Source organism: Seriola lalandi, unplaced genomic scaffold (genome assembly GCF_002814215.2).
Source record: "Seriola lalandi dorsalis isolate HSWRI2012SDOR001 ecotype SW California unplaced genomic scaffold, Sedor1 jcf7180002054672, whole genome shotgun sequence".
Taxonomy (NCBI): Eukaryota; Metazoa; Chordata; class Actinopteri; order Carangiformes; family Carangidae; genus Seriola; species Seriola lalandi.
Genome location: NW_019525225.1, coordinates 1,049,984 through 1,064,650, shown reverse-complemented (window position 1 = coordinate 1,064,650; position 14,667 = coordinate 1,049,984). Strand labels below are relative to the sequence as shown.

At 39.0% G+C, this 14,667-nt stretch overlaps 1 protein-coding gene across 2 annotated transcripts; it reads left to right on the top strand.

The window, feature by feature from the left end:
• The first annotated feature begins 3,062 nt into the window (after positions 1 to 3,062).
• Positions 3,063 to 13,792, top strand: LOC111666236 (transcriptional coactivator YAP1-like). 2 transcript variants are annotated; one of them, XM_087178020.1, is made up of 9 exons: positions 3,063 to 3,312; positions 3,641 to 3,874; positions 5,135 to 5,334; positions 6,079 to 6,233; positions 8,072 to 8,173; positions 8,407 to 8,507; positions 8,791 to 8,909; positions 9,363 to 9,463; positions 10,414 to 13,792. In XM_087178020.1, the coding sequence occupies exons 2-9, from the start codon at positions 3,671 to 3,673 to the stop codon at positions 10,593 to 10,595; spliced, it is 1,164 nt and encodes a 387-aa protein (XP_087034146.1). In that variant the 5' UTR covers positions 3,063 to 3,312; positions 3,641 to 3,670; the 3' UTR covers positions 10,596 to 13,792. The 2 variants fall into 2 exon arrangements, with proteins under 2 accessions (XP_087034146.1, XP_023277282.1); XM_023421514.2 differs by lacking the exon at positions 8,072 to 8,173 and having other exon boundaries at positions 3,064 to 3,312.
• Positions 13,793 to 14,667: the final 875 nt, after the last annotated feature.

Below are 14,667 nucleotides of genomic sequence, written 5' to 3'. Positions count from 1 at the left end.
TCTTGACAGAACTCTCTCCAATAAACCCCACAGCTCAGCCCTGACCACATGTGACAATGAAATGATTTGTCTGAATAAATGAGACCACTTCATTCTAGCTGCTTTGTTTGTGGTGTGAATAGGCACCTGAAAAGCCACCTGTGATGGTTAAGCCCCTCTGATCTGGCAGAGAAACGGCAGTGATAAAAAAAAAATGAAAAAACAGTGTGGAAATGATTTTGTTCAGGAAAACAGCAGAAGAAAGAAAGTTTAACCCTGCTGCAGAGGTAATAATCAAAAGACCACAGACCCCATTAAATCTACTCTATCATACACTTTGTTCCTCCACTGCTGTGCGATTGTTTTTGCACTTTGTGAATTAATGTGACAGTAATGTCAAAACAACACGTTACAGGTGTAAAGGTAGGACAGTGCCATCTAATGGCGACTGGTTTGTATTACATTACATTTAATTCTTGTGTTGACCTTTAGTCAGTCGCCATGGTGCATAAAAAATATGTGTAAAGATGTTGTATGTATGAGGCATCAGAAAGTTTAAAGAGACTTCTCTTTAAAAACATAATAGTGACAGTTGACATGTAAGAAACTGTATTATTGCCAGTCCAAATGAGAAAATATTATATCTTTAATGTGATACAGATTTATCAGAATCAACTGATCATTTCAGCACAAATAATACATATTGTCACAGTGATGATAACATAAGTCAGCTGGTATATAACACTCCACAAACATTTATTCAGCTATATTCTACACCTGCAAATAACAAGGTTGCTGATCTCCAAGCAGGTGTAGTAAGTGTATCTTGTTTTTGAATCACATTATTTTCCTCTTGTAAGGTAAATAAATTAGAATCTGAATGAACAGTGATGCTAAACAGGGGCACAAATAGACACATACACTAAATGAAAAGTTATGAGAAATGAAAGGTTCAAGTAACCACAGACACACGTGCTGTAAACTGTCTATTTCTCACCAAACAGTAAGTGATCACTGTGCGCTATGAAATGGTACAATATAAGGGACCTTGGAGGATAAGTGTGAACAGATAATCATGAGAACTCCCGAGGCTGAATATGTTATGCTTGACATAACATGGTAGATGTGTACAGTGTGAGAGTTACAGGTGTACAGTTGAAGGCAGCAACACGTGTGGTGACAAAATGTATGTTTTTTTGAGGAGTGTTGTTTGGAAGAAGCTGGTGAGGCGTCTGATGGATCTAAGTGACCACCACAGTCATCACAGTTTTAGAAACCATTTCTTGACCTACCTACTTTTATATTGTGTTCTCATCTTCTTTTTGTTGGTAAAGAGGACAAAGGGAACTTTCTTTCTTGAACTAGGCATGCCCAATTAATTTTGACTGTAAAAGGAAACTATGCATGAAAACCTTTCATTCATTTATTTCTGTGTGCACACAGCCCCAGAAAGTCGTGTTAATTATAACACTTGGCAAATGGAGAAATAATTGTAGAGTGAAGTAATGGAATCTGCATAAAACTCATAGAAATAATCCCACTTTGAACTCCTTTATATCCAGTCTTCCCCTTTTATTTGCCCTTACTTTAAAGCATTTAATGTAAGTATTTTTCTATAACTTTAGATACATAACTAAATAAGCAACAATCAGAGTTAAAAGCATTTCTATATATTATTTAGGAGGGGTTTAAGACAGTCAATCTGCCTCATCAAGATTGTTTGTGTGTGGTTTGGTCAGATTTGATTGAAAGTGAACGTATATTCTGAATCAACAATATATCTAAATCCTGATTGGCCCAGAGAAGTATATGTCATTATAAGATATCAATAAGAAGATATCAATAAGAAGAGCTTTAACTACAGAACTCTCTCATGTGAAATTACCAAAACTATTCAAACTCTGGCAGAAAACACTGTGTTCATGTCCGACCAGTTCGCTCATGTTAAGAAGCTGAATGAGAAAATATATGATCAGGGTCTTTAAGTTTGTTAAAATCATACATATCATATATTCTGTATCAGCTTATTTCAACACGGTTTGAAGCTTCATGCTGTTTACAGGGTGTAATATTTAAATGTTTATTTACAACCTTTCATTTAAATGGAAATAATATGGATTTATTATGCATCATTTCGTGCAGATTTTTCCAAATTGCAGTCTGTGACATATTAAGTATCTTTGGAACTGTAGGGATTTCCACTGGAAGTTAAAATAAAGTTCTGTGGGTTTGAATCACGTTTGACTGCACAGCATGAGTTTAAAATTATGCACAATGGCAGTCTGCTACTTGTAAAGCGCTTTTTAACTTGTTTATCCATGTTTGTTTTTGAATTTGTGTCTATTTCCCTCTTAAAATGACAAACTCCATCACCATCCACCATTAAATATCCATGAATCATTTTTTACAATCATTTGTAAGAGTTTCCATGTCCGGTATGGTCTGTATTATTTCTGGTGACTTATAATGATGAAATAATTGAATGAGTTATTGGGTGCACAGTAATAGCACCAGTCCAACCAGACATTTTTCTTGAATTCAGTTTGTTGGCCAGCTGAGCTCCGGCTCATTGTGTGCATGTTTTCCACTAGAGGGCAGGACACTGTGGCTGTTGCTTGCACGGACAAACAGGCTCCGGCTGGGTTGGCCTCATCAGGGGCGGATGTTTTCCCAATGCAACTTCCCAACCCCCCCACCCCCCTCCAAAACCTGGCCAGACCCAGGCCCAGATTCAGGGGAATGTCTCCGGCTCATTTCTCCGCTTCAATATATCTCCTGTGGTTGTGTCTTGCCACCTCTGTCTACACTTCGCCCTCTGCTTCTTTTCCTACAGCAGCAGAAAAACCGCAAAAACTGGAAAAAGCACAGAGGAGAACTAAAGAACAACCCAATGCTTGTCGTTGACTATAATATCTTTTATTTGCGTTCCCATTCTCGTGGCTGGAGATGACTTGTTTGAACCGTTTGAAGCTGTGAATAAAACTTTAATAAACGACTTGTTTTCTGAGTCTTGTGTTGGAGTGAAACATTTCCCCTGCAACTGCGGCAGCTTTAAACCCCGCAGCCCCGCCCCTCAGCACTATCACATGAATCTGGACTCAACAGTGGATGTGAAAAAAGTTTGGAGGTCTCGCTGAAATAACTTTTCTCCAACTAGTTTCATACACATATATGTATTTTTCCCACTGTAGGGGGCTTTTAGTTTAAAGTCTTCATCGGAAATCAGTGTTCGCCTGCGTGTTTTCCCGGCTGTGATTTCTCCAGCTCACTTTTTTTCCCCTGCAGGAATACAGAGAGAGACAGAGAGGGGGAAAACGGTCTGGCTGCTTGAAGGTATGTGGGAGGCATGTAACGTGTTGCACACTACTGAGATTGATTTTCGTCATCGATGCCTGCTCTAAACTGCTCTCCTTCGACTTGTCTACCCGCTGATTGTTTTTCTCTTCACAGCTGATTAACTTCCGATATGTTACAGCTTGAAATAGACAACGACACAGCAGTTCAAATGGGGTGGGTGGGTGGCGGAGGAGGAGGGGGGTTGGAGGGCAAAGAGTGTAAACAAATCCGATCATAACTCCAGCACTCACACGCATTTAATCTTAACGGGCCACTGGCGTCTCTTCTCTTGGTTGTTTATTTGTGTGATTGAACTTTTCGACAGATTTTGTTTCGACACCGAACTTTTGGCGACATGGACGCGCACCGCGGCGCGCCTCCGGCCGGGCAGCAGATCGTGCACGTCCGCGGGGACTCGCAGACGGAGCTGGAGGCCCTCTTCAGTGCGGTGATGAACCCCAGCAAGGCGACCAGACAGCCGGCCTCTCTGCCCATGAGGATGAGGAAACTGCCGGACTCCTTCTTCAGGCAGCCGGACCCCCGCGGCCACTCCAGACAAGTACTAACAACAGCTAGTAACTACACCACATTCATGACAAACTACAGCCCCGCAGTTCACACAAGAGGGATCACAATAATACAGTTAAAACAAAGCAATCCAAACCTCCTTGTTAGTGTCAGTAGTTAGTGATGGTGTTGTATTAGACTGCAAATGTATGGAAAGGGGTTTGTCCCTAATATTTTGTCCACCCCCATTCTCATACATGAGAGACAAAATATTAGAAACACCCAGTCCAATGAAACAATTAGTAAACTGATGAGCTGAATAATTGTTTTTATTGTTGATTAATCAGTTCATTATTTTCTTAGTTTGGTCTATAAAATGTCAGAAACAGTGACACAGTAGTACCCATTGCTGTTTCCCAGAGCCCAAGGTGATGTATTTACATTATTATTTTTTGTTCACACAACACTGAAAAAACTAAAGACACTCAATTTACTATAATGTATGACAATGACGAGCAAGGAGCCCAAAAACGTTTTGGTAAAAACAAGAGTAAAAAAAAACAATTACTTGATTATCAAAGTAGCTGTCAATTCGTTTTTCTGTCAGTCCACTAAAATATTCACAGCTATAGTTTGGATAATTTATTGATTTGTTAAGTCATGCCAAAAATCTGCTGCTTTATGAATATCTCTAGGTTTTGGAGTGCTGGTCAGACAAGACATTTGAAGGGCACCTTGGGCTTTAATATTTCCTATTAAGGTGTATGAATTCAACATTATTGGATCCCACTCTTTGGAGATTATAATTACGATTAAGGATAAAATTGGATATTATAGATGAGATGTTTAAGCCACAGTGAGAAATATTTTGGGGCTGATCTTCTAGGGATTAGAAAGTAGTCACAGAGTTTCACCAGCACTCAAACCAGCATCACTTCAGTTCCATGTTCAATATTGTTTTTTTGGTTTTTTTTGAATGACCTGAAAACACACCTTGAAAGTATCTCTTAGATTTGTAGCTGTGGCTCAAATATTGAAATTCGCTGAACTCAAATGTTCACTAAAGGATTTTTGGATAACTTTGCCAGTAATATTAAACCACCAGCAAAGCAAGCTCCTTGGCAGAAGTGATAAAACCATCTTGTAAAGTAAAGCAACCAGACATGTGAAGGACCAGTTTCCCGAAGTGTTTGTCTTTCCACCTTTCCTCACTCTGGTATCCATCCAAACCTTTTCTTCCTGCTGGTTTAAGTTTCTGATTTGTTGTTTGTGGCTCGTCATGGCAGTTGTCAACCTACTTGTTTCTCGTCAGGCCAGTTCGGATGGAGGCGTGTGCGGCTCCCTCACTCCTCATCACGTCCGCGCCCATTCCTCCCCTGCCTCCCTCCCAGTCAACTCCCTCTCCACTCAAGCAACAGATGTAGCAGCGCCACAGATCATACCTGACGACGTGCCACTCCCCCACGGTTGGGAAATGGCCAAAACGCCTGCTGGCCAACGATACTTCCTCAAGTAAGAGGTCTACCTTCTGTTTATCACTGTGTTTCATCTGCTGCTCTGCAGGTTACTTGAAGGGTTTTCTGTGTAGAAAGACCCAGAGACTAAGCCCCACCTAGTCCTAACATCTACATTTCTGCATTATCTATTGTTTTATAAAATGGAAGAAAATAGTAAAAATCACCCTTCACAATTTCCCAAAAGCCCAAATGAGTCTTGTTTTGTTTGATTGTCTGTCCAAAAATCAAAGAGGTTCAGTGTAGAATCATTTATAACAGAGAAAAGCTGCCATTTCTCACATTTAAGAAGCTGGAACCAGCTAAATTTCTCCATAAATTACTTTAAGATATAAGATTAAACAATCAAATGGGTGTTGATTAATTTTATCTACATCATTAAAGCACAAGGAAGAGAGACATGGGGAGAGACAAACGACTGTGCAGATATAACCAGGACTTAAACTCGATCTGTTGCATTCAAACAGAAAACGCTCTGACTAGTTTTGCAACCAGTGTGGTTTCAGCCGGTTTCATTCACAGGAGCACATGGCCTGACAGCTCACACTCCTGTCAAAGGCAACCGTAGTTTACAACACAGCACAAGCCTGTGACATTGATCTGTGTATGTGTGAAGGCGCACATCTGGTAGTACAGGTAAAGCAGGTCCGGGGCAGAACGTAGCTTACCTCACGCTTCTCATCCGTCAGGTTACAGTGGTTTAACAGATACAGATACGTTTAGACCTGTTGTGTGTTTGCAGTCACCTGGATAAGACAACCACTTGGCACGACCCTCGTCTCTCGCAGCTGCAGTCGGCTGCAGCTCAGCATCCTATCTCTGGCACTCCGGTCCATGCCCACTCCCTCAGCAACCCAGCACCCACTACGCAACCACAAAACATCAACCCAGAGACAGGTATCACACTGCTCCCCACCACTTAACACCCCCCGTCCCCCTCTCACCCTCCAGTTTCTCTTTAAAGCACAGACCTGCTTTTTCATAGTTCAACTCCATCTCCAGCGGGCCAGGTCTTTGCTGGGTGTGATTTCTTCAGGATTCCCTTTTGGTGTCTACATCCATGGTTTTCTTTCTGGGAACAATTATGTTCATAGATTAAAACCCAGGGTGAACTTTAATGACATCAGCGTCAAGATGGACTCTCAGGTTCGATAGTGAGAGCATTCCACTAAAGCGAGAGAAATCTTAATTCTCCGGAAAAACAGTGGTGAAAGTCAAACTCAAACACTTTATTCATATAGGTGTTTTTATTAGTTAGATGCAAGTTTTATAGCTTGCTAGATCATGGTTGTCTTTGAATTTATTCCACTCATTTCAAATTTTTCTAGGGTCAGTTCACCCAAATTACAAAAAACAAACAAAAAGGAAACAAAGGTCCCTGGCCAGACTTGAACCTAAAAGATTTTTCAAGTCAGGGCCCATACGAACATTGAGATGGATTCTGCTCTCTGTAATCATTGTGTTCATGTTCCTACTGGACATTATTACTGTAGATCCCCAGGTTTTACATATGCAAATGAAGGGGCTATCTTCCACAGTTAAAGTTGCTTTTAGCACTTACTTTTGTTACTATCCCTCCACTGGAACTCAACTAGGACACACTGTTCAGGGAAGCACAAAGAGGGGATTTTATAGTAAAAGTGTAACTTTGGAAACTATCCACTGAAGACTTCTGAAGCATCACATTAACTTCAGATAAACGTTTGAATGCATTTTTGCGCAGGACAAGTACCATTAATTCTGTTTCCCATCAATTATACCGAATACATTAGAGAGGAATCTCTTTATGTCCAGTATGAAGGATCAAATAAGTACTTCTGTGTGGAAGATGAACCCACAGAACGTTATCATCCGACTTTCTACAGACCATTGTAGCATCTCTCAGCTCATTGTTTTGGTTCTCAAGGGCGCAACTATACTATTTTGGTTCACTCTCAACACTCTTATCAGCCTTGTTTTTGGCTGCAGTAGGAAGCTCTAAAAACCTGCCGAACACTACCTGCTCAGCACCACCAGCAACAGCTGAGAAACAGTTAACAGATTTAAATACTAGCTGGTGAACACAGTGGAGCGTTTGGCAGCTAAAGAGCCGCATATCTCCCTCAGCAGTAGGTAGAGACCAAACACAGAGCCCAAAACCCTCGGCCATGTGGCCACAAACTCGTCTCCAAGTGAATGATAATGTTAATCCAAATCCTCTGAAAGTGTAAATAGGCAACAGATTCACTTTAACAACTTTATAGGGTATGTCAGTGTTGTTTCCAGCTTATTTTCTACTGCCCCCAAGTGGTCAAAATATCAATCAATGCAGGTTCAAATAAAGAAGAAGAATAAGAAGCAAAGCATTTACCACTATATCCATAATAACTGGGGCAGTGTTTCCCTAAAGAGGAGCTGCTGTTGAATTTAAATGTTGCAATTTGGCTGAACAGACCCTTTAAGAATAGAACACTTTGATTCCCCTATTTTATTTATTTATTTTTTGAGTATGGATAATATTGCATACTTATTTACAAAATCTCCCATCCAGTGCATCCAGGCCAGATTTTAGAACATTTTTACTCTACAGAACATACTGTAGCTGTTTTCCCACTAACCTTCACTTCTATTCTAAAATCTCTACAAACTAGAAGTTGCACAGACATTGAAGGACGTGGGCCAAATTCTACTTTTTACTCTCAGCACTCCATGCACTCCATCCACATCACTCACTGTGTACTTTCACTGCTGTTCAGGTCCACTGCCTGAAGGCTGGGAGCAGGCTGTGACTGCAGATGGAGAGGTGTACTACATCGATCACATAAATAAGACCACCGCATGGGTCGCCCCGCGTCTAGGTAGCACACTATCAAATTTGTGTCTCCTGAATTGACAATTCTTGTTTGTCAATGAGAAACATTTTGTTCCAATGTCCACCATCACAAGTTGCTGTTCAGCAACAAAAATAAGAAAGATCGCAAAAGTTTTGACAATTTTTGCTCATATATGTCATTACTGAAATGTTTTACCTTTTGGAAATATTTGCTTAATGGTCAAAAAGGTCTTTTTTCTATGAATTTTATGTTTCCAGCACAGAAGATGAACCCGGGCATCCTTGGTCTGGCATTGCAGCAAAGGCAGGAAAAAGAAAGGCTCAGATGCAAAGGCCTTCCTCCCCAAATCACACCACAGGTCAGAGGTCAAATAAAATTGTAGTTGGATGTGCCGTAACCCACAAACTCTATCGTTTCATTTGGAATCACACTAATACCTGCACAAGCTGTCTTACAGTTACGTGATTCCCTGTGTCATTTGGTTGTATTATGCTGTATATTCAGTTCAGACTCAACAGTAATGAAAATGTTGTTTCATTTAAACACAGTTTGAGTTTTAGATGACAGTTTGTGTGTGTGTTTGTGTGTGTTTGTGTGTGTGTGTTTGTGTGTGTGTGTGTGTGTGTGTGTGTGTGTTGTAGGAGGCAGGAGGAAGAAACCAGATGACCGGTGGGATGGACCATGACAGGAACGCACCGACGCTTGTCCCGTCTCTGGATGTCAGGATCAGATCCTCCAACCACGAACCTACACTTAATGGGTGAATACATGTTTAATATTATCGCATGTAGCTACTGTAACTGTAGTTTTAAATGGTAGACAGTTGTTGTTATTAAGTGACAGAAGTGTTAAAGATATTCATAAACTTTATTGCAGTAAAAGCATCAACAAAGTGTAGAAATAATTCACTTTTTCAACATCTGCTGCTGCCTCCATACATTGGGGATAAGTGGAATTCCATTCATGCAGCTCAAAGCTTTGAAAAATGACATTTCAAAGACTCAACAGAAGTGTGTCTTTCCAGGACCAATGTCCCAGTTACTCTGGATAACCTATTAATTTCACTGGCAGCAATTTGCATGAAAAATAAATCTGTTAGTTTCAATGAAAATATTTGCATAGTTCCAGGAAAAAGTATTGTATATATTATTTCGTTAAAAAGGGATGAGGATCAGGAATTAAGGAATATTTTTGTGCGTGTGTTCTTGTGCAGCGCTCACTCTCGCAATGAGAGCACCGACAGTGGTCTGAGTGTCAGCAGCTTACCCCGCACGTCGGACCACATGTTGAGCTCTGTGGATCACATGGACACTGGTAATACACACACACACACAGACACACACACACACACACACACGCACACACACGCACACACACACACACACACACACACACAACCATCCAAAAACAAAGTCATGAAATATAGACCTGTGGTTTCTGAAGTGGAAAAGCAGGTTTGATTTTTTTTTTTTTTTTTTTTCAAAATCGTCCCTCCAAACTAAATATTATGTGTATTTTACTGAAACCAAAGTAATGAAGAATACAGTGTTCCGATTTGGCATCTAATGATCTAAATCTATGCTGCGACCAATGGGAAGCAGTTTATTTTGGGTGCAGTTTATAATGTGCTGCAAGTTTAGCCAGTGATAGCCATTATACTGGCTTATTTAGTTGTAATACCTGAAATGATCTACTTTAGAGCTAAAAATGATGGTAATTATGGAAATTAGTTGTAAACTCTGACTTTTGCACTGGCCTCTCACTAATTATTAATATAACTCATAGGGAAACAAATAATTTCATCTTTCTAATGGCATAAAGAACACAGAAAAACACTTGGCCTGGCAGCTACACTGGACTGCAAGTTTCAAGTAGCATCCTAATGATGCCTTGATAATTCCTGTTTATTTATTTTCTATTTATTCATCTGTATTTGTGCGCATATTTATCTAATTACATTTTTTTGTGTGTTCAGTAGCACTGCATTGTTTTATTTTTACATATCGAACAGATGAGAGAGAGATAGAAAAACATAAATTGTGCATTTATTTATGCACATACACAACTTCCTGCAGGGAAAAAACACTGCACCCGCCCTTGATTCAGCTGCTGCTAAATTGAAAAGTCTGTCCCTTATTTTGTTTTTTAACAAAAAGAAAAAAACTCCCAACAGCCCAACTAAATTTCCAAATTGTTCTCAGCTCACTGTTGATATTTAGATTCTCAACACAGTTCAGTCATTTTATCTTTTCTGACTTGTGCAGGTGACTCTGGCGACAACTCCTCGATGACCTTACAGGAGTCGATGCCTGTGCTCCCGATGTCTGAGGGCGAGGAGCTAATGCCCTGCATCCCCGAGGGTCTCAGTTCGGACCTTCTGATGGACATGGAGACGGTTCTCTCCGGGTCGCATATGGACAGAGACAGCCTGCTCACCTGGCTATAGACACACCCAGCCACCGCCTAAATATGGTTTGACATCAGATCTTCATGACGTGACTGAGAATTTTGGAGGATTTTTTTCTTTTTTCTTTTTTTTTTTTTTGCTTCAAAAGTGGTACCGAACATCATTACTGAGAGAATACGCTACTGTTGAGTGATGGATACCTAACACTACTCACACCCTGAGGAATATATAAAAACCTGACTCTCACAGAAGGTGGTAAGCTGCTGATATTCTCCTCCTTTTGGGCCTGGTCTTACAGAGATGCATTGACGGAACATCTGTATTTTATGACACATTCATTTTTAGTCATCAACCTCAGATGATGCTCCCCACGTCTCTGGTAAAGTACGTCAGAGTTAATTTTAGAGTTGTTTTTTTTACTATCCCCACTTGGGTAATACTGTTTGCAGCAATCTTTTAAAAACACAGAGCCAAGTCATAATAGTCTACATGTAACAGATAAAGAAACACAAAGAAGACATGTCAAAATAAACTAAAAGATGCACAAATCCTCATATCCACATTTATCTCTGTTACTCCATGTAGCCTGTGGGACAAAATGGCCACATCTACAGTAGTTCTACTACCTCCGAGCAGCCTGTAATTTGTAATTTTAACACACATGCTCACAGTTGTCCAAGGCATGCTCTGAAGAAGCATCTGCACTGCGAGAAAGAGATGACTCAAAGAATTTATATCGATTAACGCTGCATTGGTTTGGTAAAACCAAAAATCCATGCTACTTTTGCAACACAGAAACATCAGGGAGAAGAGGAGGCACCCTTTTGGTGAGCCAGTAGAAGATGAAGCAAACTCCCATTTACTCTCAAACTTTATAAATGGTCAGTTAAAATGCTCACAAGCCAAAAAATACAGAACAAAAACTTTAATCAGATTAACTTGTAAGTCTGTGTTGAAGAGTGTAGGGCTGCTCTGAACATGGATTGGATCTTGCAAGGTTTTTCAAAATAAAATTCATGAGGACAAGCTTTATCTTTAGTCACAGTAAAAAAAAAAAAAAACCTTCTTCCTCATTCCTCACAAATCAAAGCCTGTCAAAAGCACTTAGAGAGAAATAAAGGCCCCTATGCAGAGGAGTCTTGACTTGAGCTAACAGCAAAATGTGTTTGTAAGGCCTCTCTTTACAGTAAGGACCACTGGAATATATGGAGAATGTCTACAGTAAATGAACATATGGTCAGTATAATGCAATCCAACACAATGCAGTGTTTTCCTCAGGATACAGTAATCCTGACACATCCAGTCTTGTGATCAATTTAGTCAGTAGATGACGGCTTAAACGGTAGTCACACTCTTTAGATACATTATATGGCGTTTGCTGTGTGAAATAGCACCTCTGCTCTTTTTACCTTGAACTTACAGTTTTATTATATAAAAGTGGGTTCAAAGTCGCCCACGCCCGCTCTCAAACACGGCAGGAAATCCTGCAACAGCCTTGCTATAAAATCACCTATTTTGAAGTTACTAATATTCAGGGTTTGTTAATGCTGTGTTTTTAGTGTTTTTAGTTGTATTGGATTGCATTTTATTGTAAAGTGGTCCAGTCATTTTGTCTACTCCAGCATTGAATATAAGCTTCACAAAGGTAGTATTTATTGGAGATTTGTTTTATTAGATTACATTATATTGTACAGCTGTAATAATAATATGTTCACCCCTTGTTAAAGAAGTGACGCCATATAATTACCATTAGGGTCGAGATGTTTCAGTAAGTGAAAAAAATGAATTGAGTCAGCCAGCACCCCTCTGACTATGAGATTAAGCTGTTTTATACCTTTTCCACTAATAGTGTGAGTCATTCCTAATAATTTTCTTCTTCACATTTTTAAAAATTGTCTATTCATTCATTGGCATCATTGTTTTTTTTTTCTCTCACAGAAAGACACAAAACCAGTAACAGTTTCAGCCATGTGTTTCAGTTTTAGCTCCTTACCTAAAACCACACTATAACTCACAAATGATCTACACTTTGCTGACCATTTTTGGATGCATGCACTGCTGATTCAGATTTTCAGATTCATTTTTCTTACCAGTTCATGCATCCATTGTTTTCCATAACTTCCTAAATTACCACACACTTCTTTCAGTCATGCATTATCGTTGAGGGGTAATGCAATTTAAGTGCCACTTGATTTGAAGAGTCTGCCCTGCATTAACAAACAATGATAATGTAACACAGAAAAAAACAAAGCAGTCTCGATGCTCACTGTAATGAATTGTTTCTTACTTTGAGAATGCACACGCAGCGAGTTGCAGACCAGTGTGAGCTTCAAAACAAGTCCATCAAAATCAAAACATGTTGCACAACGTTTCTCCAGTACACCAAGTTTTTTTTTCACCAGTTTTCAGTTTCCTCATGTGTTCATTCATGGGATTGATAAATGATCACCATGAATGCCATGTATACAAAACCACATTCTCATCCTTTTCTTTTTTTTTTTTTCAAATTGTGTCCTTGGCTCCAGTTTTCCTCTCAGAGGAATGACGAAAATATTGTGCTTTAAAAATGGCTTTCAGGGCCATTCTGAGAGTCATAGCATAAGTCAAGGACCCTGTGGTGCCTCCTCAGAAAAGCACCATGCTAATTACGGATGCTGTGTTCTTGTATTTTATTCTATCTACACGCGCTATCTGGTGCTGTAGTACGGAAGGCAATCATCAATCTGGGGAGCTTTCTTATTCTCCTCTAGTTTAACTATATAGTAAGTATATATTCTGTTTTTATGTGCTGGGTTGTTTCTGCAGTGTGTTTATATTTTATCTGAATTTGAAGCTGTTTTATTATTGGTGAGAGCATTTCTTCTAACCAGTTTCCTTTTTTTATATATATATACATATATATATATATATACAGTATATAGAGTATAAAGACTTAATTCACAACATCCCCAAATAAAGAGCCCGTTCACCTTTTGTAATCTTTTCTAAATAAAAGTACAATGGGCTGATACACATAAGGCAACACACACTACCTAGCCTATTATTTATCTTAGCATGCATGACACTCGCTATGTATGTTACATATATAATGTTTATCATCCTATTTACAGAGAGTTTGGAGGCAATCAGACTTGTTTTGTACCTTTTTATGCATGTGCTTTATATAAATATATTTCTTCTTACTCTCACTGTAATCATTTTAAAGGAGTTTCTGTTTAATAAACCTTTAAAAAACACTTGACATGTAGTCATTTGTACTCATGTGGATTGTCCAAGGTGTCTTTTTTTAAATTCTTGGGCAGCGGAATGACTTTAGCTTCTCTCCAGGCTCGGGGACAAGCATTGCTCACAAAGCTCAGATTGAAGTTATGAGAAATAGGAGTAGCAATATGGTCTGCTGCCATCCTCAAGAGCTTTCCATCTAAGTTGTCAATACCAGGTGGCTTCTCATTATCAATATATCTATATCTATATATAGATATAGATATATTAGAATAGAATAATTTCTTCACCGCTTCTATATTCACTTTATGAGTTCAAAATTACAGTTCTTTGATTATTTTATTTCATTACACACTTTGCCAATAAAATGATTATTAAAGTATTAGTAGCAATATCTGAAGGTTTAGTTACGAAAGCCCAATCTGATTCAATGAAGGATGGAGTTGAGTTGAGCATGAATGGAATAAACTACAGATTTTTTTTTTTAATGTAGAATATGATAGATGTAGAGTTAATCAATATATCTGATTGGCTAATTCTTCTCTTAGCATATGTGGTCTTTCACATGATCACATGGGACTTTTACACTTCACTGTAAGTAAGTCACTTGATAAATGAAAAGTGTAATTATTAGAAGTTTGATAAAGTCCCTGCTCTTGAACACAACATTTTAGACTAGGGATTTCCAGTATGTTTGGATCTCTCTGTAACAATAAAAGTAGTATTTATAATGGTAATGGTAAATTATCTAAACTACCCTTGAAGAGAAAACTGCAGGTACTTTACAATCATGAGTCAAAATTCATGCTACCATTTAAAAAGAAAATATATTAAAAGAGCCAATGAAAAGCCAGACAAAAGGGGGCGTGGCATAGTCAGAGGAAGTGGT